General features: G+C 39.2%; 1 protein-coding gene across 26 annotated transcripts in view; it reads right to left on the reverse strand.

Annotated features, from left to right (window-relative positions):
* Positions 1-27,646, reverse strand: part of LOC114315996 (ARM repeat superfamily protein) — a 73,199-nt gene that overhangs the window by 1,931 nt on the left and 43,622 nt on the right. For 13 of the 26 annotated variants that reach the window (XM_082867766.1, XM_082867765.1, XM_082867758.1 and 10 more), the window contains 12 exons: positions 24,232-24,312; positions 22,300-22,413; positions 22,049-22,128; positions 21,658-21,793; positions 20,163-20,312; positions 17,519-17,604; positions 16,935-17,122; positions 16,730-16,822; positions 12,997-13,184; positions 12,694-12,805; positions 10,233-10,390; positions 111-227 (listed from right to left, as the gene is read on the reverse strand). In XM_082867766.1, the coding sequence (XP_082723892.1) occupies positions 111-227; positions 10,233-10,390; positions 12,694-12,805; positions 12,997-13,184; positions 16,730-16,822; positions 16,935-17,122; positions 17,519-17,604; positions 20,163-20,312; positions 21,658-21,793; positions 22,049-22,128; positions 22,300-22,413; positions 24,232-24,312 (1,503 nt within the window). The remainder of the gene's footprint in view (positions 1-110; positions 228-10,232; positions 10,391-12,693; positions 12,806-12,996; positions 13,185-16,729; positions 16,823-16,934; positions 17,123-17,518; positions 17,605-20,162; positions 20,313-21,657; positions 21,794-22,048; positions 22,129-22,299; positions 22,414-24,231; positions 24,313-27,646) is intronic. The other 13 variants (XM_082867761.1, XM_082867760.1, XM_082867753.1 and 10 more) reach the window with 6 other exon arrangements.

The raw sequence follows: 27,646 nt of genomic DNA on the forward strand, positions 1-27,646 counted from the left end.
GGATCATCAATTTCTATTTCAACCTTACTATTTCAATGCATTTCTCTCTCTCTCTCTCTCACACACACACACACACATATATTTATATATATATAGAGAGAGAGACTGACCGCAGAGTGTAGCCATCCATGCAAAGACTCCCAACAAAGAATAGCCTTCCACGTTGTTCTCTCAGTTAAACTGCATATTGCAGCCAATTGTTGCAAAATCGTTGCAGACTTATGAACCTATAATATAAGGAAAATAACAACAATAGTTTCTTGGCTGTATTTTGGTAACAATGTAAAACTATGATGTGAGGGGAAAAAACACATAACTAATACAGTGTTAGGACTAGACATGGACATTGAATTGGTTCATTGTGTTTACAAACAATTTGTTTTTAACCCATTAAGCTTAAGACAGTACATCAATCAATCCAATTCTTTTTCTTTATATTGTTGCATGGAAAAAGATGGCATTACAAACATAGAACATTTTATTGGACAATAGAGGGAAAAAAAAATCAAATACGGCCTAAAGGACATGCAGGGGCATGACGAATTCATATCTTAAATTTTACAAAATAAAAGAAAAATTACGACCGAACTAGAATTAATTATCTCTCATGGGTCTAGCTCACATGAAACTCAATACTAATGATATGGTACAGAAAAAAAAAGAAGGGCCTATTAGCTATCTTCTTCCACAATGGTGCATTATGTATAAGAGGGATAAGGAGAGTATTGATTCTCTCTTTTTTGCATCGTCACGTGGCTTTTGCCTTAAGGTAAAGATTATTTCATTTGGCAGAGGCTGATTGGGTCGTCCCTCCTTGTGTTCATTTCTAAATCATTGATTTTTGGGATTTTGGTCTAATTAGCAAGGCTCATGTTCCCTGGAGATCTTTTTGGAGATGTAGTTTGCCGTGTTTCTTGTTCTTTGGTTAGAATGCGATAATTTTTTTTTTTGGGATAAATAATCAAATATTATTAAAAAGCATCAAGAAGATGTAACAAATACAAGATTGCCACCCCAATTAGGGACAAACAAGCAAGCACTAGCCAATTACATCATTTAAAAAATCTAAATAGACAAATAAGTCCGAATCAACTTTCCACTCCACCCAACTATACAAAACTACAAGACGACGATTCTCTAACCAAGAGACACCATGTGACACCTTGGAAAAGGTGCGCCTATTCCGCTCCAACCAAACAAGCCACATTAAACAAAATGGCACCAACAACCACACTTGCCGGCGTCGACGCCCAAGCCGAACACCCCGCCAAACCCAAAGCAACTCCAACACTCCCTTTGGTTGAACCCAAGCAGTCCCAAAAAATGAGCAAACAAAATACTACAATTATGATGCCACCGAACAATGAAGAAACAAATGGTTCACCGACTCCACATCCGTACAACACATACAACACCGATTTACCAAAACATGGGCCCGCCGCATCAAATTATCCAAAGTGAGATTTCTTCCTAAACCTGCTGTCCACATGAAGAACGCAACCTTAGATGGAACCCCCGGAACCCAAACACTCTTCCAAGGAAATACCCCTCCACAATCCCCCACCAATCCCCAATAGAATGACGCAACTGTAAAACACCCCTTAGCGCCCCCCCAACCAAAACTCCACACCAAACCATCTTGTCCCTCCCCAGTGATTCCTAAACCATATAAAAAACCCCACAACTCCACGAACTGAGCAACCTCCCAATCCTGCACCTTCCACCATAACTGAATATCCCAAACCACCGTACCTCTACCTCCCAAATAAGAAGCCACTGTAGCCTCCCGATCAAATGCAATATGAAAAACCAACGGGAAATGAGTCTCTAGCAAAACCCCACCACACCACCTATCCTTCCAGAGCCTAACCCTCACCTCAATTCCCACCGTGAACCCAACCCACTTCCAAAACTCCACCCTCCCCAGCCAAATCCTTTTCCATAACCCACAACCATGAGTACAAGCCACATCCCTCGAGATCTAATCCCCTCTGCCCACCCTATATTTAGACGCCACAACGTTCTACCAAAAATGATCATACTCCAACGCAAAGCGCCACAACCACTTCCCTAAAAGAGCTTTGTTAAAAGTCACCAACCGCCTCACCCCCAAACCCCCTGCTTGCTTAGGTAGACAGATCTGGCCCCAATCTACCAAATGATACCGAAACTCATCTCCACCACTACCCCATAAAAAATCCCTCTGTAGCTTCTCCAACCGTTGCGCCACTGACATTGGGATAACATGGACCGACATGAAATAGGTCGGAATACTGCTCAACACACTCTTAATCAATGTTAACTGCCCTCCTTTCGAAAGATACTGGTGCTTCCAGCCAGCCAAATGACGCTGAACAAGTTCTACTACGCCCTCCCACACCCCTTTGGCCTTGAAAGACGCCCCTAACGGCAAACCCAAATAAGTCACTGTCAACACCGAGACTTTACAGCCCAACACTGCCGGCAAAGTACGCAACCTCTCAACCTCCCTAACTGGAATAAGCTCCGACTTTTGCAAGTTGACCCGGAGGCCCGACACCGCCTTAAAGCAAAGCAAAACACATCTTAGATGTCCAACTTGCTCCACTTCCGCCCCACAAAAAATCAAAGCATCATCAGCATATAACAAATGCGATACACCAATAGGAACCCCAGCCAATCTTCCCATCGCAAAACCTTCCAAAAGCCCTTCTTGCATAGCTCTATCCAACAATCTACTCAACGCCTCCATAACTAGAATATATAACAATGGTGACAAAGGATCCCCCTGGCAAAGACCTGGGAAAGTCGGAAAGAAACCCGCTGGAGTCCCATTAATCAACACAGACATCTGCACAGTCGATATACAAAACTTAATCCACTGACACCAAGTCTCCCCAAAACCCATACGAGCTAACACATACAAGAGGAACTCCTAATTGATATTGTCATATGCCTTTTAGATATCCAATTTACAAATCAAACCACGGCGGGCCTACAAGACCCGAGAATTCACACACTCATTGGCAACCAACATTGCACCAAGGATCTGTCTCCCTCCCACAAACGCATTCTGAGACTCAGAAACCACAGTCGGCAAAACTCCTCTAAGTCGATTGTTCAGTACTTTAGCCAATAACTTATACACACTCCCTAACAAACTAATAAGTCTAAAATCCCGAACGTCTATAGCCCCCCCCCCCCTCTCTTAGGAATCAAAGCCAAAAAAGTCGTATTAAAACTTTTCTCAAACTGCCAAACACAAAAAAATCCTCCAGCGTAGCCATCACATCGCCCTTAACCACACTCCAACAATGCTAGAAGAAAGCCATGGTAAAACCATCCGGACCCAGAGCTTTATCACCACTCATAGCCCGTAAAGCCCCTAACACCTCCTTCTCCGAAAAAGCTTGCTCCAACTGGGCCCAATCCTCTCCTGAAATCACATCAAACGGCACACTTGCCAAACTTGGCCTCTATGTACGATCATGGTTACGAAATAAATACTGATAGAAGCCCACAACCCCGTTCCTAATCTCCCCATCCGTGTGAAGCTCACGACCATCCACTTGCATCCTACTAATCTGATTAACTCTCCGATGGACATTCGCTATCCGATGGAAGAATTTCGTATTCCGATCCCCATCCTTCAACCATAAACACCTAGATTTTTCTCGAAAACACATCTCCTCCATCCGAGAAATACGAACAAAGTCCTGGCTAGTTGTTTCCTTCCTCACCACATCCTCACTAGACAACCCCCCTTGTAACTCTAGCTCATCCAAGGACTGCAGTAAAGACACCACTCCGCCTTTTGGCCCTCTAAACGCCCAAACACTTCCTTATTCCACCGCTTCAAGTCTCCTTTAAGAATTTTTAGTTTATAAGCCAACACACAACTAGGAACCCCAGAAAACACATATCCATTCCACCAAGCTCGAACCATATCCAAAAAGCCGTCTGATTGCAACCATATATTCTCAAAGCGAAAAGGTGTAGGACCCCGCCGAATCCCCCCACTGCCAAGCACAATAGGCCAATGGTCGGACACTGGCCGAGGTAAGCGATGCTAAACAACCTCCAAGAAGTGCTCCTCCTAACCTCCAGTGACCAAAAACCGGTCAATACGAGACATCCTTTGCCTATTTAACCACATAAATTGTCCCCCCTGCATAAGTAAATCAAGTAATTGCAAAGTATCTATGAAAGAACAAAAGGCTCTCATTGCACCCGAACTTCGAGTATTTCCCGCCTTCTCCGATGGCCATCGAACAACATTAAAATCCCCCCCCCCCACACACACACCAAGGTTCATCCCATCGAAACGCAATAGTCTCCAACTTTGCCAGAAACACACCCTGTTTTGAATTCTGCACCGGCCCATACACCCCAGTAGAACCCCACTAAAACTGGTCCTCCACACAACGGAACAAACAAGAAACGGAAAAACTTCTAACCTCCTCCTCTGCCTTCACCACCACTCGCCTATCCCAACAAAGAAGAATCCCACCCGCCATACCTACCGACGGCAAATAAGTCCATTCCACGGCGGGCCTACAAGACCCGAGAATTCACACACTCATTGGCAACCAACATTGCATCAAGGATCTGTCTCCCTCCCACAAACGCATTCTGAGACTCAGAAACCACAGTCGGCAAAACTCCTCTAAGTCGATTGTTCAGTACTTTAGCCAATAACTTATACACACTCCCTAACAAACTAATAAGTCTAAAATCCCGAACGTCTACAGCCCCCCCCCTCTCTTAGGAATCAAAGCCAAAAAAGTCGTATTAAAACTTTTCTCAAACTGCCAAACACAAAAAAATCCTCCAGCGTAGCCATCACATCGCCCTTAACCACACTCCAACAATGCTAGAAGAAAGCCATGGTAAAACCATCCGGACCCAGAGCTTTATCACCACTCATAGCCCGTAAAGCCCCTAACACCTCCTTCTCCGAAAAAGCTTGCTCCAACTGGGCCCAATCCTCTCCTGAAATCACATCAAACGGCACACTTGCCAAACTTGGCCTCTATGTACGATCATGGTTACGAAATAAATACTGATAGAAGCCCACAACCCCGTTCCTAATCTCCCCATCCGTGTGAAGCTCACGACCATCCACTTGCATCCTACTAATCTGATTAACTCTCCGATGGACATTCGCTATCCGATGGAAGAATTTCGTATTCCGATCCCCATCCTTCAACCATAAACACCTAGATTTTTCTCGAAAACACATCTCCTCCATCCGAGAAATACGAACAAAGTCCTGGCTAGTTGTTTCCTTCCTCACCACATCCTCACTAGACAACCCCCCTTGTAACTCTAGCTCATCCAAGGACTGCAGTAAAGACACCACTCCGCCTTTTGGCCCTCTAAACGCCCAAACACTTCCTTATTCCACCGCTTCAAGTCTCCTTTAAGAATTTTTAGTTTATAAGCCAACACACAACTAGGAACCCCAGAAAACACATATCCATTCCACCAAGCTCGAACCATATCCAAAAAGCCGTCTGATTGCAACCATATATTCTCAAAGCGAAAAGGTGTAGGACCCCGCCGAATCCCCCCACTGCCAAGCACAATAGGCCAATGGTCGGACACTGGCCGAGGTAAGCGATGCTAAACAACCTCCAAGAAGTGCTCCTCCTAACCTCCAGTGACCAAAAACCGGTCAATACGAGACATCCTTTGCCTATTTAACCACATAAATTGTCCCCCCTGCATAAGTAAATCAAGTAATTGCAAAGTATCTATGAAAGAACAAAAGGCTCTCATTGCACCCGAACTTCGAGTATTTCCCGCCTTCTCCGATGGCCATCGAACAACATTAAAATCCCCCCCCCCCCCACACACACACCAAGGTTCATCCCATCGAAACGCAATAGTCTCCAACTTTGCCAGAAACACACCCTGTTTTGAATTCTGCACCGGCCCATACACCCCAGTAGAACCCCACTAAAACTGGTCCTCCACACAACGGAACAAACAAGAAACGGAAAAACTTCTAACCTCCTCCTCTGCCTTCACCACCACTCGCCTATCCCAACAAAGAAGAATCCCACCCGCCATACCTACCGACGGCAAATAAGTCCATTCCACGGCGGGCCTACAAGACCCGAGAATTCACACACTCATTGGCAACCAACATTGCATCAAGGATCTGTCTCCCTCCCACAAACGCATTCTGAGACTCAGAAACCACAGTCGGCAAAACTCCTCTAAGTCGATTGTTCAGTACTTTAGCCAATAACTTATACACACTCCCTAACAAACTAATAAGTCTAAAATCCCGAACGTCTACAGCCCCCCCCCTCTCTTAGGAATCAAAGCCAAAAAAGTCGTATTAAAACTTTTCTCAAACTGCCAAACACAAAAAAATCCTCCAGCGTAGCCATCACATCGCCCTTAACCACACTCCAACAATGCTAGAAGAAAGCCATGGTAAAACCATCCGGACCCAGAGCTTTATCACCACTCATAGCCCGTAAAGCCCCTAACACCTCCTCCGAAAAAGCTTGCTCCAACTGGGCCCAATCCTCTCCTGAAATCACATCAAACGGCACACTTGCCAAACTTGGCCTCTATGTACGATCATGGTTACGAAATAAATACTGATAGAAGCCCACAACCCCGTTCCTAATCTCCCCATCCGTGTGAAGCTCACGACCATCCACTTGCATCCTACTAATCTGATTAACTCTCCGATGGACATTCGCTATCCGATGGAAGAATTTCGTATTCCGATCCCCATCCTTCAACCATAAACACCTAGATTTTTCTCGAAAACACATCTCCTCCATCCGAGAAATACGAACAAAGTCCTGGCTAGTTGTTTCCTTCCTCACCACATCCTCACTAGACAACCCCCCTTGTAACTCTAGCTCATCCAAGGACTGCAGTAAAGACACCACTCCGCCTTTTGGCCCTCTAAACGCCCAAACACTTCCTTATTCCACCGCTTCAAGTCTCCTTTAAGAATTTTTAGTTTATAAGCCAACACACAACTAGGAACCCCAGAAAACACATATCCATTCCACCAAGCTCGAACCATATCCAAAAAGCCGTCTGATTGCAACCATATATTCTCAAAGCGAAAAGGTGTAGGACCCCGCCGAATCCCCCCACTGCCAAGCACAATAGGCCAATGGTCGGACACTGGCCGAGGTAAGCGATGCTAAACAACCTCCAAGAAGTGCTCCTCCTAACCTCCAGTGACCAAAAACCGGTCAATACGAGACATCCTTTGCCTATTTAACCACATAAATTGTCCCCCCTGCATAAGTAAATCAAGTAATTGCAAAGTATCTATGAAAGAACAAAAGGCTCTCATTGCACCCGAACTTCGAGTATTTCCCGCCTTCTCCGATGGCCATCGAACAACATTAAAATCCCCCCCCCCCACACACACACCAAGGTTCATCCCATCGAAACGCAATAGTCTCCAACTTTGCCAGAAACACACCCTGTTTTGAATTCTGCACCGGCCCATACACCCCAGTAGAACCCCACTAAAACTGGTCCTCCACACAACGGAACAAACAAGAAACGGAAAAACTTCTAACCTCCTCCTCTGCCTTCACCACCACTCGCCTATCCCAACAAAGAAGAATCCCACCCGCCATACCTACCGACGGCAAATAAGTCCATTCCACGGCGGGCCTACAAGACCCGAGAATTCACACACTCATTGGCAACCAACATTGCATCAAGGATCTGTCTCCCTCCCACAAACGCATTCTGAGACTCAGAAACCACAGTCGGCAAAACTCCTCTAAGTCGATTGTTCAGTACTTTAGCCAATAACTTATACACACTCCCTAACAAACTAATAAGTCTAAAATCCCGAACGTCTACAGCCCCCCCCCCTCTCTTAGGAATCAAAGCCAAAAAAGTCGTATTAAAACTTTTCTCAAACTGCCAAACACAAAAAAATCCTCCAGCGTAGCCATCACATCGCCCTTAACCACACTCCAACAATGCTAGAAGAAAGCCATGGTAAAACCATCCGGACCCAGAGCTTTATCACCACTCATAGCCCGTAAAGCCCCTAACACCTCCTTCTCCGAAAAAGCTTGCTCCAACTGGGCCCAATCCTCTCCTGAAATCACATCAAACGGCACACTTGCCAAACTTGGCCTCTATGTACGATCTTGGTTACGAAATAAATACTGATAGAAGCCCACAACCGCGTTCCTAATCTCCCCATCCGTGTGAAGCTCACGACCATCCACTTGCATCCTACTAATCTGATTAACTCTCCGATGGACATTCGCTATCCGATGGAAGAATTTCGTATTCCGATCCCCATCCTTTAACCATAAACACCTAGATTTTTCTCGAAAACACATCTCCTCCATTCGAGAAATACGAACAAAGTCCTGGCTAGTCGTTTCCTTCCTCACCACATCCTCACTAGACAACCCCCCTTGTAACTCTAGCTCATCCAAGGACTGCAGTAAAGACACCACTCCGCCTTTTGGCCCTCTAAACGCCCAAACACTTCCTTATTCCACCGCTTCAAGTCTCCTTTAAGAATTTTTAGTTTATAAGCCAACACACAACTAGGAACCCCAGAAAACACATATCCATTCCACCAAGCTCGAACCATATCCAAAAAGCCGTCTGATTGCAACCATATATTCTCAAAGCGAAAAGGTGTAGGACCCCGCCGAATCCCCCCACTGCCAAGCACAATAGGCCAATGGTCGGACACTGGCCGAGGTAAGCGATGCTAAACAACCTCCAAGAAGTGCTCCTCCTAACCTCCAGTGACCAAAAACCGGTCAATACGAGACATCCTTTGCCCATTTAACCACATAAATTGTCCCCCCTGCATAAGTAAATCAAGTAATTGCAAAGTATCTATGAAAGAACAAAAGGCTCTCATTGCACCCGAACTTCGAGTATTTCCCGCCTTCTCCGATGGCCATCGAACAACATTAAAATCCCCCCCCCCCCCCACACACACACCAAGGTTCATCCCATCGAAACGCAATAGTCTCCAACTTTGCCAGAAACACACCCTGTTTTGAATTCTGCACCGGCCCATACACCCCAGTAGAACCCCACTAAAACTGGTCCTCCACACAACGGAACAAACAAGAAACGGAAAAACTTCTAACCTCCTCCTCTGCCTTCACCACCACTCGCCTATCCCAACAAAGAAGAATCCCACCCGCCATACCTACCGACGGCAAATAAGTCCATTCCACAAATCCTCCCCCCCCCCCCCCCCCCACACACACACACACACTTACTTCACGAATCAACTCCACTCCCAACACCTCCACCTTAGTTTCTTGTAAGCACACAACATTAGCATGCACGCCACAGCACTGCTAATTTTTTAGAACAAACTTGAAGATGGGGGTTTTATGGGATAAAATTTGTTATATAACATCCTTTTGGGTTGCAGAGTCTAATCCTTTTAAGAGGATTCCATTGATTTTGATTCCTAGAGATTGGAGAGTTGTGTGTGATTGGCAATTTTCTTTTTGTTTATTTACTTGGTAGACCTCTTGTCTCTTTTGTCCTCTTTGTACTACTTTTTTATTTATCAAAAAAAAGAATCATCTGTCATAGGGATGAAAAATAGAACAACAAAGAGAACTCTTTAATAATATATAACCCTTGGCTTGACGTAGAGGAGTGGTGGGATGGATTAGAAGTATCAAAACTGTTAAAATGCCAAATACTGTCTTTATTAATTTTCAATCCTTTCATTCATGTTCTTATGTGTAACTCTTAATTTGTATTGTTCCTGATTGATGTAGGTTGATTACGGCCAATAAACTTGGAAAGTCGAAAACTCCAGATAATTATGCAGCCACTTAACTTCTGAAGTAGCTGTGCTAGACATGACATGGAAAACCTTCTATCTAAACATCATGTCTGGTCAGCCATGTTGCATCATAGAAACCCAACTTCATTCAGCCTTCAGGGTATAAAAGAAGAAATTAAATCAACTTCAATCATTTAGTTGTGTTCCTATTCTAATATTTAGAGGTTATACAGATCTAATGCACAAGAAATGCACCCATACTCGACACATGTCCATGTAAGGTAGCATCCCATGCTTGTACTCATGTCACAGGAGTTGGCTACTTCAGATGCAAACTGAGTACAACATCCACAAATCTCTAAATAAATTGTGAATATTTTTAAAGAAAAATATGGCCAGTTATTTTTATTGTTCTTATTCTTTTTATATTATTTGACAATTTAAATTTAAAGGATCTTGTATTTACCCTTGACATTGCTGAAACGCCAAGTAAAGCGTATACCACATTAGATACAAGTCCCTCACCACTATGAGATATGACCTGAATTGCCATGGCATCAAATAATCCCTCAGAGGCACAAGTCAAGGATTCCAACAGAGATGTGAGGCCAACCTCCAAGAAACCTAGCAGGTAAATTGACATGTGAAATCAAGCACAGAAATACCAAAACAAGAAAAAATATCAAAACAAATGCAAAAGAAGTAACAAACATCAAGACAAATGCAGAAGGTGAGGTAAGCAAGATGCCTACACAATCAGGTTAATTTCATAACATAATCTAATAGATAAGTAATGATATGTCAATGCCCACAGAAAGCAAGGTAACACCTTTGAGACCCATACAAAGTCAACATTGAGTAAATTTCTTGAGTAGAAACAATGTTGCTATAACATTTTAGGGATTGTTGTCAAATCCCAAATCGAATCATGAATCGTATCGAATCATGAATTGTAAGATTCATTTTGTTTAATATAATATACAAATCTATATATTTATACACATATAAAAATACATACAATATTTAAAATAAAGTAAATTATCAACATCACTAAATTATATATATGTATATACAAATAAAACACGTATATCTATTCTATTATATAAAGAGAAGGCCTGCGATGGTGTTGACACTTTTGTGTCACACATTTTGAGTTTTCCCAAAATACCCCTGTAGTTGATATTTATGTACAAAAGAAGAGGGCAAGACTTGAAATCCAGATCATGAGTTTGCAAAGCAAGCCTTTACCACTTGAGCAACAAATACTATATTTGCATTTTTGTATATTATTATTCTTATACTATTACAATTTTTTTTTGAATTGCACACACATTGCATGAGCGGTCGCTAGTCAATATAACTAATTAATCTCTTCTATATATCTTCATAGTTTAGCAAAAAATGACGTCGTTTCATGTATTATGTAAATAAAAATAAAAATAGTACTAAATCGTAGAGAATCGCAGTGAATCGTACATGGAATCGTACGATTCACTAAATTTCCGGTTCAATAGCACGATTAGAATCGTTTTTGTTGAAACTCATATGAATCGAATCATGAATAGTACGATTCTAACAACCATGATTTCAGGAATAACACGTGTAATTGGGCCATTTTTTGTACTTCCATATATTTTGGTGGTCTTATATTAATTTAAGTCAGCTCTTTTAAGACTGACCCGTACACTTTCCTACTCCTCTTTTCTCTTCACTTTTTAACAGCTATCGTGTCTTTGAAGGTGTATAGATAGTAGAAGCTGCCTCAAATTATGGAAATCGTAATGGTCACACTCATAAGAAGAGAATATTGCCCACCATCAACCCCTTTTTGTTTCCCCGTCATACATCATCAACCTAACAACCCTCACCGAACAATCATCTCCATCAACCACCATAACCTTACCAAAATTGCATCTAGAACAAGCATTGCAATTATCTTTGGCCACCTCACTACATCACAATCATAGACCATCATTACAAGCTATTGCTAGTACATTGCCAGTCAGCAGAATCCATCATCATCATCATTGGCCTTGAAATCACCATCCTCCTCAACCCTATTATCCACCAATACAACTGGTAAGTCTAAATTCCCTCTTCACCAGTTTATAATTCGCCAAATCTCCCGCAAATAATCTTGAATTCTTAATGACATGCCCAACTATAATCGGCTCAACATCAAAACTCCATGAAAATTTTTTAACCTCATTAATCCTTCACCCTACCCCCCCAAGGCAGAGAGTATTTCTCATCCTTTATTACTACCCAATTGGAGCTACTTGAGTTCTCCATCTGTGAGGCAGCTTGTTGTAACAAAATTTCAGATCAGCCCTTGAAATGTACATCAACTGAGACAGCCATGTTATTGCAGAGACCCACTATCATCCTCAACAGAAAAATAAATAAAATAAAATCTTGCATATTACTTGTTGAAGAGTGCCTTTGAAGGCACACAAACTCATATAAGTTTTAATTAACCATCAGTAAACGTGTCACACGTAATTTATATTACAAGAAAACATGACAAAGCTGAAGACAACCTCTATAGCAAGTGATGCGAAAATTATTTCACTTTTAGGCCTCGTTTGGCATGCAAGTGTTTTAGTCTAAAAGCCAAAAAGTTATTAAAAAAACCAAAAAACTTATAACCTATACCAAAAAGTCAAATATTCCCTTTTCTCTTTACTTTTTGCATATCTTTTCGTAAAAAATCAAAAATTCACTCCAAACGTACTAGTTTTTTTTACATCATATTTTAGCCAAAAAGTTATTAAAATAGCATGTTTCCAAACAAGGCCTTAGCTGAGGATTTGGTGCTAAATATGGTTGTCTGGACGATTAAGTTTTCTGGGCCAAAATGAAAGTTTGATAGACTATCTCTGATGTGACAATTAGCATGAAATCGAAAGTATTATCGATGTACGTACAGGACAAATATGACATTGCTGCCAGTGCTGCTCCACGATGCATTGCCGTACAGCATATAGCTGCCTTTTGAAAGGATACTTCAAGAAGGGAACCAGAGGCAGCTAGTGCTTCCTGAGACATCACAATGCGGGTTAAGGGACTCAACTTGTCTCTCAGTATCACATAATTCACAAGAAAAAAAGAAAGAGTGCTAGTATAAAAATTTGTTGCTCGAGTGTCTTATGCATGTGTGTGTGGGGGTGAGAAAGAGAGAGAGAGAGAGAGAGCTTAGCCACGAAAACTAAATGAAAGGTATATTGAACCTTAGGACAGCCACGAACAAAGGTAGATGCAAAATTAGTGTAAGCCTCCACTAGATCAGGTTCTTGGTCACATATATATGAAGAATTAAGAGCCATTATGGACGTTGCATACGTAAATCTTTCAAAAGTACTGATGAATAGAGGTCCATATTCCTCCTTACCACTGAATTCTTCAATGACAACAGAAGCTGAAAAGGATTGATGACATGGCCAAGAAAACAAATTGAAATTAGTAGAAATATGATTTATTGCATCAGCGAAAGAAGGTAAACACAAGACAATAACAGGAATGTTATTTGCACAAAATATAACCCAATAATTGGGCCAATCATACAGTATGCTTCAAACTGTATTCCTCCAAAGCCCAACCATCTATGTGACAACAGGGCGTAATATCACTTGAATGCAAACAAAAAAAAAATAGCATGAATGCTTGGACAAGATGTTTTAGATTGTGCCTTTAACATCAACAGCTCATTTTTAGATTGAAATATAACATTCTGAACCATGTTACGGTGCATGTCTTCAGGAATAAGACAATTCAAAGATCATGTACCCTTTAATCGGGAGGTGAGAAAAGAAATGAAAAAATAAAGAGGTAAAGAGAAAAGTAAAAAACCCAATAAAATGAGCTAGAAAAAAAAAATTACAAAGAAGAGTTACTCAACCATACAACCTTAATATTGGGTTCCAGCTGGGATGTTTGGAAAAAGTATTTGGGAGGCACAGGTACATGCCAAAGCATAGGTCTCTAGGTTTGGTATCTTAATAATGGTGTGGGCTACCGTCGGAACCCAAGCTTACGGAAGACTGAATTTTCATTTTTTTTAAAAATGGTCTCGGCCTTGGGCATCTTTTCTTTGGTTGAATGCACCAAATATATGTCATTAGGCATGGTTTATAATATGGCTAGATTTATTTTAGTAGAAGGGAAAGCGTGTGTCTCCTTGGCATAGACCTCTCAAGCATTAATCAACTGGAGCTAGTCTAGTTGGCCAAAACCTTTGCACCTCACTAAGAAGTCAAGGGCTCAAGCCTTACCATAAGCAAGACTCCCCCTTCCCCAGGCTAACCAAAAAAGAAAAAAACCTTCCAAGAATTGATTTTCTCGTTTTGATTAAATTTGTATTAGAAAATGTGCTGAGGGCACAACCCTTATACAATAAAATAAAATGAAAAAAGAAAATAAGAAATATTACAAAAGACAGACCCAACGCCTGTTCCCAACTATTGAAAACTTTAATATTGTGCTTTCTTGACAAACGGTGCTCACTCATCATCTAACATCAATTTCCATTTTTTCTTTGGCTTCACCTGCCTTCGAACACCTAGCATTAACACTGACCCTTAATACTAGTACCTCATCTTCAATACTTAACTCCTACGAACACCAATGCTACACCACCATTAACTCCAACCAGGGCTTTCCTTGAAGTCTCTTCTTCCCCTCTCATTTCTACCTCCTCAATTCCCCTATTGGTGCTCTTCTTAACCATTTCATCCATTTGCACCAACACATACCCAATATCCTCACCCTCCTTCAAAACTTCTACATCCCCTACCGTCTTCACCCAAATAGAAGAAGAAGAATGATTAGAAGAAAAAAGACAAGACTCACTGGAAATCATAGAAGCTCCTTGACTAGCCAGATCAATGCCCTCCAAAGTGTTCCCCACCCCTAGCCCATTGCCGTTGGGTCTTTGAGTCCTCATTGATGACCAGACAAAGTTAAATGAATTCCAGCTTTCGGACACCTCTACAAATTGGGCTTAAACCTTAATTGGGTTTGCACAAAACTCTCTTCTCTTCTTTTTTTTATCAGCAACAAAATAAACTTTTATTAATTAAAAAAAAAGAAAAAGAGGACAAGGTTTCCTTTTCAAGAAATGACAGCCATTACATAAAAAAAAAAAAAATCCATACATCTCAAACCGCTTTCCAATCCATACATATGAGGGAAGACGGAACCCCTTTAAAATGAGAGAAGATGCCCAATGATACACTTTGTCCCACAATACATTAACCCCCTCAAAACTCTTGACCAATGGGCTCCCCTCATGCCCTAGTCTGAATCAACTCTAGCTAGGCCTCTAAGTCCTAAATGACAGCCCAATAGAGTAAAGCAACATTCGACTATTGAACAGCTCCACAAATTGAGGTTTAACCTTAACTCGGCTTGCATAAAACTATGGACCGCTAGGCTCCTCTCTTGACGTAGGTTGAATCAGCTTTAAAGCTTTAACTAGTTTTTTCTTTGATTCTTTTTGTTCACCACGTCGGGCCACTTCCCTTTCTTAGCCAAATGACACTTCCTAAAACTTCAATCCATCTTGATTGTCTTTTAGCGTAGTAAATAACCAAAACCCAACCTCTTTAAGAGGCTGTAATGGCCCATTACTCTCACACACAAATAATGGGCCCACTCTAATTTGTGGCCGAACCCTTTCATCCGAAGCCAAAAATCCTTTACCAACCCTACTCCAACCTATCTAACCCATGTCTAAATCATTAACCCGAGAACAGGAAAAACCCGCCTTTAGGAATCTTTGGTTCTCGTGAGACAAAATCCATCACTTCCCCTTCTTGTAAATTCATTTGATTGCCCCTCATGCTTGACGAAGTCACGTGTCCATTCATTCTTTGACTAGCCCAAGCTACCCCCACACGCTGCCTCCTTCACCATCTCTAGCAACTGTAAATAACCATCTCTCATACCTCTTCCACTACAAAACACCCTCCAACCCAATTCTACACCAATAGTCACCACCATAGAACTCACAAAAAATCAAGTGAGGAACCACTAATTTCTAAAAACATTCTTCAATGTAAAGAAACCAATCATAGTCCCCTCCAATCTCCCAATGACGATAATGTTAATAAGGGTGGTGGGAGGGGTGGGTGGTTTAGGGTTAAGGTTTTCTTAGGTAGAAGATGAAGAAAGGGCAGAATTGTCTTTTCCCATTAAAACTGACTTTTTTTTCTTCCCAACTCTCAAAATAGGTGCGTGAGCCTCACATTCTATCAGTTTGGACAGAAAATGTAATGGTAGCATTTTAGTCCAAAACCACATGGGGTAATTGGCTACTTTTAAACGACAGCAAATAACGTGCTCAGAAACCATACCACATAGGAGTAAATTGGATTTTTCGTTATTTTCTTTTTTTATAAGCAATGAAATATCATATATATCAGCCGGCTGGAGCTTATCCGCCTTATATGTCAAATAGAATTTTCCTATTGCTGTCTGTTTGCATGCAAGAGGCTTCAAAGTTAATTAAGCTGTGTTATAAAGGAGCTTGAGTTTGAAAAAAAAAAAAAAAAAAAGTTCAAGGGGAACTTTTATATAGTATGAAGATAAAAATAAAAGCAACAATTTGGAAAAGTTTCAATTGGAATTCTATAATCATCCTTTAAGTATTAATGTTGTTCCAAATCAATGGATGCACCTAATAAAATGACCTCTGGGCATTTGTTAGATTCAGAAAGGTCCTATATTTATCATCTCATGTACTTAGATAAGTGTTATGTATTGAGCTTTGCGAAATGAACACATAAAGAACAGCAATGAACAGCTCAAACAGATTTATGCATAACCATAAAATCACTATGCCATCAGTTCATGCAATGAAAATTGCAGTTCCCATGAAAGAAACTACTTGAATAAAACTAAAGATACCACTACCACCGATTCCCATCACATGGTCCTCTGTTTGATTTGATGTAAACAGCTCACCTGTTCTAATGTAGCAATCATGACTTTGGAATGACACAAAATTTGTGGAGAGGCAATCTAATACTTTGGGCAATAGTGTTACAAAGTGTTGGCCTGCAAATAAGACATTCAAATTGCATGAAAAGGAAGTGCTCAACACGTTACAGGTTTAGCAAGAAATCAACCTTAATATTAAAAAGAAATTAGAAAATAGAAGCACCAATACCCGAGGAATGAATTGCTTGTGAAAGAGCCCTGCAAGCTGCCATTGATAAACTTCCATTCATCATGTGTTCTGACGTAAAAAGTTTTTCAAGCATTGGCCAGAAAACCCCCAGCAGTGCATAGATGGGATCATCTGCTGTAGGACCAGTTGACAAAGGTGTTGCAAGATGACTGAATATAGTTCCCATCCTGAAACCAGGTAACCAAAAAATGGAGTTCAATTTGTAAGTATATATTTTTTGCAAGGAGACAATTATTTACTTAAAGCGAAATAGGGCTCTTTTAAGTCGAGATGAAATCATAGAAAGGAAAAACAAATTACGTCAAAAGGCACAGTCTTATACATGCCTGGGTTGCAAAATCCAATACTTTGACTGGAAAGTAGAAGTGAAAGCAAATATCAAGAGTAGTAAAATTGACAGCAAGTTTTCCACACAGCAATAACTTGTCATGCTCTTAGGAAGCAGTCCAAGTTGGGGCTACGCATATTTTAATAAGGAAATACTGGCCTTTGGGCCAGACACATTCTTGGCCATATTTTAAATCACACATGAGCGATTCAACATAGTCAAGTTGAGAACAAACCTGTACCAACCTCTTGCTGCAGAGTTGACTACTTGTGTATAAGTAGCGGGATTCTGCCTCAAAGAATGCTCGTGATCATCTTCAATCTAAAAGAAAGGATACTCAAAATTTTAGCTGGGATGGATTTAAAAAATAATGAATAATTTGCAACTGTTTACTAATGGAATTACCACTTTGTCTAGAATTGTGAAAATTCAAATCAACAGATTGACTCTAAGTTTGATATTGTGCTAGTTTAAGCCAAAACTCAATGAGTTGTTGCTGTCAAAACCTCCACTCACTATTTCTTTTTCAAGATACAAACCACGTTAAAAATAGAAGAAGGGAAGCTCAAAGAGTTGGGGAAAACCTATATATTGATCATGACTTCAACTTGTAAGCATTGACAATTTATTACTTAATTTATAAAATATTTTGTCTGCAGAATTCAGAGTTTGTAAACATGGGAAATCTGCTCTGAAGTAGATGTTCCAAATGAAATTTTGATTAATGGAATATGTTTTTTTTTTTTTTTTTTTTTTTTTGGATAGTATAAACCAAAAGGCTTCTGACAAGTTGGGTGAAATCCAAGTTTTTTTTCTTCCTTCTCATTTCATTACTTTATACTGATCCCTGGTTAGATTTTGTAGAGACCTAGAACCAGGTGCAACTTCAGACAAAATTGTGGACCAAAATTACTTGCCCACATCCTAAAAGGCTTCTTTTTTCTTTTTCTTTTTTTTTAATAAGTTAAAAGGAAAACTATACATTTAAGGGATGTGAAAACAGCATACCACCTGATCTATTGCTAGTAGTGTACTCAGGTGTTGAGAAATGTCAGGGCAATAGGGGAGGGATAAGAAGCAAAATGACTTCACTAAGTTAGAGGTCCACTAACTTAGAAGGTCACATTTAAGACTAGACGAACATAAGAACAACACTTTCTTTTCAACAACAAATTCCAATCAGCATTGTTAGCAACCACTAACTACATAATCTAGCACCTACATATTAGAGTTTCAAAAACAAGACTGCATTGGAAGGTTTAGTACTGAAAACCATTAAACAAATACTAATTCCCAATCGATTCACTGGTTTTGAGATAAAATTGATTTATATAAAAATCCACCAATTAACTTTGACCGTCAAGATCCTCTTTGATCTCATTATTTGTTTTATTTGTTGACAATAAAATATTCCTAAACCAATTTTGAGAATCCATGCCAAGAATCTGAAGATGCTGAACTGGGGCCACACTGTCAAAACAATTTGGTGTTAAAAAAAAAAATACTGTGTACTGTCATCTTTAGTACAGCTTTTCCACCCACTATCTTCTTCTTCTTCACCTAAAAAGTAGCTTTTGATTCACTTCATCTGGTTAGTTCCTAAAAAACCATTAACTTGAATACCCACTAGAATACACTATTTAAAATACTTTTCTAGGCTTCTAGATAATAATTTAAAATGTTAGATAAAAGGTGTTTAGTGTATGGATTCCCCCCCCTCCCCCCCCCCCACCCAACCCCTCCTTTTCTTTTCCCGAAAAACACATTGAATGCAATTTTTTTTTCTTTTTTTCCTTTTCATCGAAAAGACAACGAAACTGGGCCCCCATTTGGCAAATGCTTTTTCTTTTTTTTTTTCCTCCCAATTTTTTTTTTTTTTAGTGAACTTTTCATCAATTTATTTATTTTACTAACCTTGAGGTTGTAGGTTCAAAATTGTGGGTAGCCACTTTGTGTAAATTATGCCAAAGGTTATGCATGTATCCAATCTACCCCTCCCAGACCACCATCAAATGGGAACTAATTTGGGTGCAATTTATTTATTTATTTTTATTTTTAGGCACTTTTTGAAGAAACTGTCCTAAAAAGTTTATTAAAATATTATATCTATTTTAGAGAGAAAAAAAAAATATAACTTTTTTACTTGAGTGAACCTTCGTCAAATTTGGTCCAATTTCTTTTAATTTTGAGGGCCATTTAGTTTAGAAGCACCTAAAGAGTAGAAACTTGTGACAAAATTAAAGACAAAAAATGTGTTTGAAAAAGACACACAAAAAAAAAACATTTGCCAAACGGTTTGTAACGCCCCACTACTTGCTGGCCGAAATAACTTGTGGGTCGACCAACAATACCCAAAAGCTTAACTCCAAGTTATTTAGTAGAGTAGTGGTGCATTATATGCCCAAGATCACCCATGCAAACTTTCGATGTGGGACAGGGTGTTACAAACTCCCCCACTTATAAATCCTTGCGTCCTCGCGAGGGTCTATAATCAATCAGAATACCACAACAAGCTCGTGACCAGTCCAGAATAAGTGGCCCACATGGTTGTATGCATGGGTCGGCTCTAATACCATTTGTAACGCCCCACTACTTGCTGGCCCAAATAACTTGTGAGTCGACCAACAATACCCAAAAGCTTAAGTCCAAGTTATTTAGTAGTAAGGTAGTGGTGCTTTATATGCCCAAGATCACCCATGCAAACTTCCGATGTAGGACAGGGTGTTACAAAGTACAAAACACTAATAGAATGACAAACCAAAATGAAACAAAAACAGAAACTTAATACACAATGCCATTCAATGGATGGCTGCAACCAAAAATAGGTATCATCACTATCTGGTAAATAAAGAAACTACGAAAGACCAAGGAAAGCTTACAAGTTTCCCTATAGCTTCATAACTAGGAGAGAGAGTTCTAGCCAACAAGTTGTTCCTTATCTCCTTGTTCTGAACAAAGCCAAGTACTAGAGTAATTGCACCAACAACTTCCTCCTCATCTTCCAAAGGTAAGTGCCTTTTCTCCAATCCCTAAGAAAATGTACTTTTTTTATAATAAAAAAAGAAAAAAAAGGACCACAACATATTATGCTTGAAAAAAAAGAGGAGAATTAAAATTTCCAAATGCACCAATATTCCAACGGCAAAAACAAGTTCTGAGACTGTCGAAGAATAAGAAGCAAATATACTAAGATTGTATGCTACAATAAAGTTAGTTGAATAACAAGGCAATAAGGTTGAATATGGAGAGATAATAGAGACAAAAAAACTGAAAAGAAAAGAAAGAACTCAAAGGTTTAACGTGGTTCGGCCAATATTGGCCTACATCCATACACACAAAGCCCTAGGGGGCTACATCTTTTATTCACTCAATTTCATACTCTTGTTTACATGATACACCATATGTATTGAATAAGAGATACAATCAAATCCCTTCAGTTAAGGAATTGAAATAAATCAAAGATACAAAAAATTCATAATATGTACAAATCATGGAATCTTCATATATTATGATGGGTGTGTTTGGTTTGTGTTTTGAGATAAATTTTCAAAAAAAAAAAATTTGGAGAGAGTTTAGAAATTTTTTTAGTTTGTTTGGTTGTATATTTTGAAAATAGTTTTGGAGTTTTAGAGTTTGGGATGATTTGATATTTTGTTGTAATTGAGTAGATGTGTGTGAGAGAAAAAGTGATTGAGAAGAAGAGAGGAGAGACAAAAAAATGATTGATTGATGTGTAATAAAGAGAGAAGTAATTTTAGAATTTTTTTGAGAAAATTTGTAACCAAACATGTTTTTGGAAATTTTCTTCCAAAAACATGTTTCAAAACACAAACCAAACACACCCGATATCTTTGACAATATAATCATATTTCCAACGAAGCCCTAGTTATGCATGGTCAACTAAAACAGTTTTCTTGAAGCTTTAAAAAAGAATATCTCAAGAACAACAAATTTCTCAAACAAAAATACATAAGATTCTGCTAAGCCAAAAAAAGACACCAAAAGGAAAACAATACTCCCACCAAACCATTTTGTGTCTTGTGCACCAGGTATGACTTTCTACTTCAAACAATCTCATTTTATGTCATACTTTAAAAAGTTAAAATAATCATTTCCCACATCATCCTTTTCTAGAATTTTATAAATAAAAAAAAAGGTTACTCAAATAGAAGAAAGGCTATTTTATCCTTTTAGTCAAAGATCCTTTTCTACAAAATGGTACATGGTCAACCATGCAACACAAAATGGGATGGAGGGAGTAATATTCTAATGTCAAGATAGGTTCACGTTCAACATATTATTCTAAACATAGAGATATTAAAAAGTATAAAATGAAGTATTAAGTGAATTCTTTTACCATGAAAAGCAACTTACCTCCCCAATCCAGATTAAAATTTCCAAATTTGAGGGTTCACACATTAATGCAGAAGCATCTTCACAAAATTTACGCAAAGCAGACGCACAAGCATTTGAAGACAGAGGTTCCGAAATCCCAGCAGCAAGAAATAATCTGAAAGTAGCAAATCAGTTGAATGCCAGACACAAAAAAGTGCAGGATTGGTGAAAAAAAGAAGAAGAAAATCTACTCAAAAAATAAAAGAACTAAAAAATGACATCAAATATTTAGGCATTGATACACGAATTAATTTAAAATGAAGTTCACGAAAGTGCATATGACAATATAACACACAAACACATGCACAAGTGCATATTATATGCGGGTCTATATTATGTTATTTACAATATAGAAGGAAGGTTTTCTTACAATAAGGATCTAGCATTAGTTTGGAAAGCAGATATCCACTTGGAATAGGAACCAATAACATCTGCAACTGATCTGTATACCTAGAATCGAAATAAGGTAGCAATAGTAAATTATATAAGAGAATGAATGGCCAGCTCATAACAGATCCTTCTGGGCTTAAATGCATAGGCAAGTCAAAATGTTGTGCATAGCAATGCAAAATAACACATGAGAAGAAATAATAGGAATTTAAAGGGGCGTGTATGACGTACAATGCACATGAAGCCTTTCAGTTCATCAGAAGACCTATTGGACAAGATTGTCACCAAGTGCATGACCATTGAAAAATCAAAGGTTTGGCCTTCCGGTAGTACTACTTCAGCAACCTGTAACATAAGACTTGTTAATATTGTAAGGAAGGGTCAAGCTGCTAATAGTATACATGAATCATTAGCTAAATATCCAATCTGTCATCTTAACAAAGTTCAAGTGTTGGAGTGGATTCAAAATGCTGCCAACGGTATCATAAGCAATTCAACAAGGACATAAATGCAGTTTGATAGAGAGATGTAGCATCCTAAACTTTATAATAGAAAACTATGGATAATCAAGTTCAAAAAAGACTAGAAAAGAAGAAAAAGAATACATGTCCAATATCATAAAAACAAGTTTCATAAACAGTTTGATTGATGTAGGACAAAAAGGTTTTGAGATTTGGCTTGATTTTGAAAAGGGCAGGTCACTAGATTTGCAGAGAGGATCATGTTGGAAGGTTTAGACAGCGGTTAATTTAGGAGTTCAGGGTTTTTTAATGGTTAAATTGAAGGATAATATGTATGGGAAGGTTTAAGGTTGGTTTAGGTTAGATATAGTTGGGGCTGAAATTGCTAACGTTTGGGGCTGTGAATAGTACATGACAATAGTGACTCTAGGAATTACCCCCATAATATAAGGCTACATAATGCATCGCACAAAGTTGCAAAAACTTCACACAAATACTCAAAATCCAACTCCATTGGAATTACACACATACAAATAGGCTACTAAGCTTCTCCTAATGCCACATAATTTATCAATGAAGTCTTTTGTTGTTGATCAACAAATAGGAGAATAAGAGACTTCAACCACTAGAACATTCTAGACCAAAACATAACCACATGCAATAATGACCCCCCAAAAAACATTACTTCACTCATAAGAAGATCCATGGGTAACCCTACAACTCATTTTCAACAAATTGCAATATCAACAAAATACCCCTAACTTATAAACCTACCAAAACATAGAATAAAATAATATAGTAGCCAAATACTTATAAAAACATAAAGTACGACTCAAATTAACCTTAACCATGACAAAGTTAAAAGTCCAGTTCTTTTGCCTGAAAGGATTGAAGTTTTTTGGTTTCACAGGGCCATGGCATGGAAAAGAAGGAGCAAATTCGTAAGTTAGCAGTTTCAGTCAAAACAACTTAATCTCTGCAGAGAAAAATCAAAAACCAAATGACCCAGAAGCAAAAAAGATACTAGGAAATCTCATACTTGCTGAGAAATAGCAGAACGGTAGACAAAAATAGTAAAAATGAAAATAAAGAGGCCGAAGAAAGAGAACTAGGAGACCTACAAGAGGACTGGTGTCAAACATTTGGGTTTGACTTAAGATTTAACCAAAGCTTTGAAGACTAGGGCCATCAGGTCCACCAATGTTATACAGGTCATAGCCTCATGAGAACAAGGGGCAAAAAGGAAAATTAGGAATTTCAAATCACAGTTGTATGATATTCTCAACCATTGACACTTCAACTGTCTGGCTTTGAAACCATAATCTAAGTAGAATTTGAGTTAGTCTACCAGGCCAATATATATCTAAGTGAACTTCCAACTTAAATTGAATTTTATGGATTTGACAGCAGTTTCTAAAACTTTTATATCTTCATTCATGTTTTCTTATGTTTTAAAAGTCAATGGGGGTTCTAGATCCTCTCTGACCTTTGTTTTTTCTTTTGCTAGTCCTTGACCTCCATTTAAAAACTGGCGGTATGTAGTTTAAGGATCTTAACGCCTCAAATCCTCAAACTACATGCTGCCAGTTTTCCTAGCAATGTATTTTGAGGATAGATATTTTGAGCGCACGTATTTTGAGTACAACTATTTCATTTGGCCTGAAAAAAAACTAGCATTATTAAACTTGGCAAATGCACTCACCACATTAAGAGCAAACATTTTAGTTTCCACCTCCTTCCAAGGAATTTGTACACTTGAAGACATCCAACTACCAAAGAATATCTGAAATAAAATTTTAAAAGCAAAAAGTGTAAGAAAATCTATAAGAACTGAAGCACAAAGGTAGGAAAGAGTGTGAATTGGCACAAATGCTATATAAAACTTTCTTTCAAATAATATATTGATGTTAGTTAGAATTATTATGGCTGTTATGTTTTAGTTCCATTAGAGTTAGTTGGGCTTTTACCCTATAACTAGGTGGTTAGGCCCCTCTAGTATTCAGTATATGATATTTTGATATTAAGGCTAAGTTTGGGAAGTCCCAAATAAGCCAAAAAGTCAAAAAGTTACTCAAAAAGTTAAAAAGTTAACACTATTCACCAAAAGTCAACAATTACGGCTGCACAACTCCCAATTCAAATTTTCCTCTGCAAACCAATTTTTACAATTTTTTATTACACATTTTTCCATAAAAAGTCAAAAAGTTAACCCAAACATCCATATTTTCAATCTCAATTTTTTAGTCCAAAAAGACAAAAAGTGCACTTATTTAGTCTTCCCAAACTTGGCCTAAATATTTCAGAGCTTGAGAGCTCATGTACCCATTTTGGGATTTTCTCTCTCTAATGAAATCCATTTCTTGATTTGGCTCCATCATTTTAGTATCAAAGCATAAGAATCTGACCAGGTTCTTGGCCCACTGATCATTGATTCCAACTGGTTGTAAAAGGATTGGTGTTTATCTCTGGTTCGCAGCACTTGGGTTCATATTGAGACCCTAGATCGACCTCTATTTGCAGTTTTGTTAGAGAGTTCTTAGCTTTGTTCGAAGTTGAACCCAGATCTGTGAAGTCGACTTCCATTTTCAGAAACAAAAATCACATCGTGATTTGAAATCTGCTGGAAATTTGTGTTAATGCATATAATATGATAGTGGTGTTAGTGGTAGATAGTGGCATGTATAGAATATGATAGTGGTGTTGGTGGTAGATAGTGGCATGTATATAATATGATAGTGGCATGTATATAATATGATAGTGGTAATATATAATATGTAAGTGGCATATAATGGGTTATAATGATGTTTGTAATATCTCCTATATAAGGAGTGTCATTTGGTCTTGTAAAATAAGAAGTTTTGAATATAACAGTGTTAAAATTTATCACCTACTTCACCCACTTAAACCTACTCCACTAAACCTAACCCACTACACCCACTTAAACCTACTCCACTAAACCTAACCCACTACACCACTACCACCTCACCTACTCCACTAAACCTAACCCACTACACCTCTATACATCCTCCACTTCACCTACTCCTTACCTACTACACACTCACCCTCTTCTATATATAGGAATCATGAATCATTGTAATAGATCAATATATCAATCAATAATAATACATACAATTTATTCTCTCTCTTTCTCTATACATTATTTCTTACATGGTATCAGAGCTGGTTTAAAACCTAGTATTTTCGCTTCCCCGGCGGGCGGCAACCTCACCTTAGCCGCCCGCCGGACCTCAACCTATTCCGCTGATAAAATCAACAAAGATTTGTGCAACTGTAGTCATGTGTGAGGCTGATGGAGAAGAATTCTTCACCTCATATGACGAGACAGTCTGGAACTGGAAACACTGCAACATTCTGCTCTGGAATTCTGCAGCAGCTAGATTATAGCTTGGTTGAGTGCCAAGCTTTGGTTCTTCCACCCACTCTTGAACTTGCCCAGCAAAGTGTGAAGGTTCATGCTTGTGTTGGAGGGACTAGTGTGCGCGAAGATCAGCGCATTCTCTCCAGTGGGGTTCATGTTGTTGTTGGTACTCCTGGTCGTGTGTTTGACATGTTGCGGAGATAATCACTTCGCCCTGTTTACATCAAAATGTTTGTTTTGGATGAAGCTGATGCAATGCTGTCACGAGGTTTTTTAAAAATCAGATCTATGATATTTTCCAGTTGCTGCCACCCAAAATCCAGGTTGGGGTGTTCTCAGTTGCTGCCACCCAAAATCCAGGTTGGGGTGTTCTCTGCCACAATGCCACCAGAGGCTCTTGAAATCACCAGGAAATTCATGAATAAGCCTGGAAAGAGAAAAAGCTCATGCTAGGATTTGCGAAGTGATTCGCTGCAGGAATTTTGGCTTTGGATGAAACCCTTACCATACTCCACTCATTCTCTCCAACTGTTCTAACTTTTTATTTTTATTATTATTATTATTATATCAAATAATCAATGCACTCATGTTCCCCACTAACAGTGTCCACTTTTGACCCAAACCATTTTCAATCCATCATTTCTCCTTCACCTTTTGCACCCCACTCACCGACTCTCTCTCCACTTTATCACATGGGTTTGTCCCTCTCTCTCCTCCATTTGATTTCAAAAATCACTTATTTTTATTTATTTTTTCCAAGTCACTTTTCCTCTTTTTTAAATACCCCACTTTATTTTGAAACAATCGCACTGATGTTTTTCATATAATCCATCTAAAAATATTTTTTATCTATTTTCTTTCTCCCTTGTTTTCTTTCATTTTATTTTTATTTTTTCAACAAAACACTCCCAAAACAAAAACAAAAACAAAAACAAAAACAAAAACAAAAAAAAAAAACAACATTTTACAAACTTGTCATTTCTTCATGCCGGGGATCAACCCCGATCAGCATTTTACACCATAAAAAAAAAAATAAAAATAAAAATAAAAATAAAAAAACACAAAACAAAACAAAACACAACCAACACAAATCGAAACAGTGGGATTTTTCTTCTCGCCTATTCCGCCGGTCTTTTCTTCTTGCCACCGTCTTGGGCGGCCCTTGCCGGTGTTGCCTCCGTGTTTCCCACTCCACTGGGCATGATCACTACTCCCTGCTCCTCCACTGCAGCATATGGCGGCCCTCCAAATCGGAACATAAAACTGGCCTTCCGTTTCAGCTCCTTGTTTTCCGCCTTTAGCACACTTATCTCTGCTCGCGCATCCTTATACATGCGTTGGAGCAGAGCCAGTTGGGCGTTTAACTGCTGCACCTCATTTGTCCTACTCTGCAGCCGGTTCGACAAATTTGTAACCGCAGTCATGGTTTCCACACATGACTTCAAGGTATACTGATTGGCCTCCACATCCGACTGCACCGCCATTTTTTGCTCCACCGACCGCATCGGAAAGTTCAACGGAGCAAAACCAGAGGTGTTTGGTTGAGGTTCACTGGCCACCGCACCAGTTATTTCTCTTGTGGACTCGTTCAGTTCTGGAAAGAGCGTGAGCAGACCACGGGAAGAGGAGGCCATGTTCTGGGTAGCTGGACGGGAAGAAGAGGCCATGTTGCTGAGTGTTTCAGAGACGGGTTGGTTACAGAGTATTACAGAGTTTCTTTCTCAGCAAAGGAAGAGTT

Source organism: Camellia sinensis, chromosome 4 (assembly GCF_055761805.1).
Source record: "Camellia sinensis isolate YWXY chromosome 4, ASM5576180v1, whole genome shotgun sequence".
Taxonomy (NCBI): domain Eukaryota; kingdom Viridiplantae; phylum Streptophyta; class Magnoliopsida; order Ericales; family Theaceae; genus Camellia; species Camellia sinensis.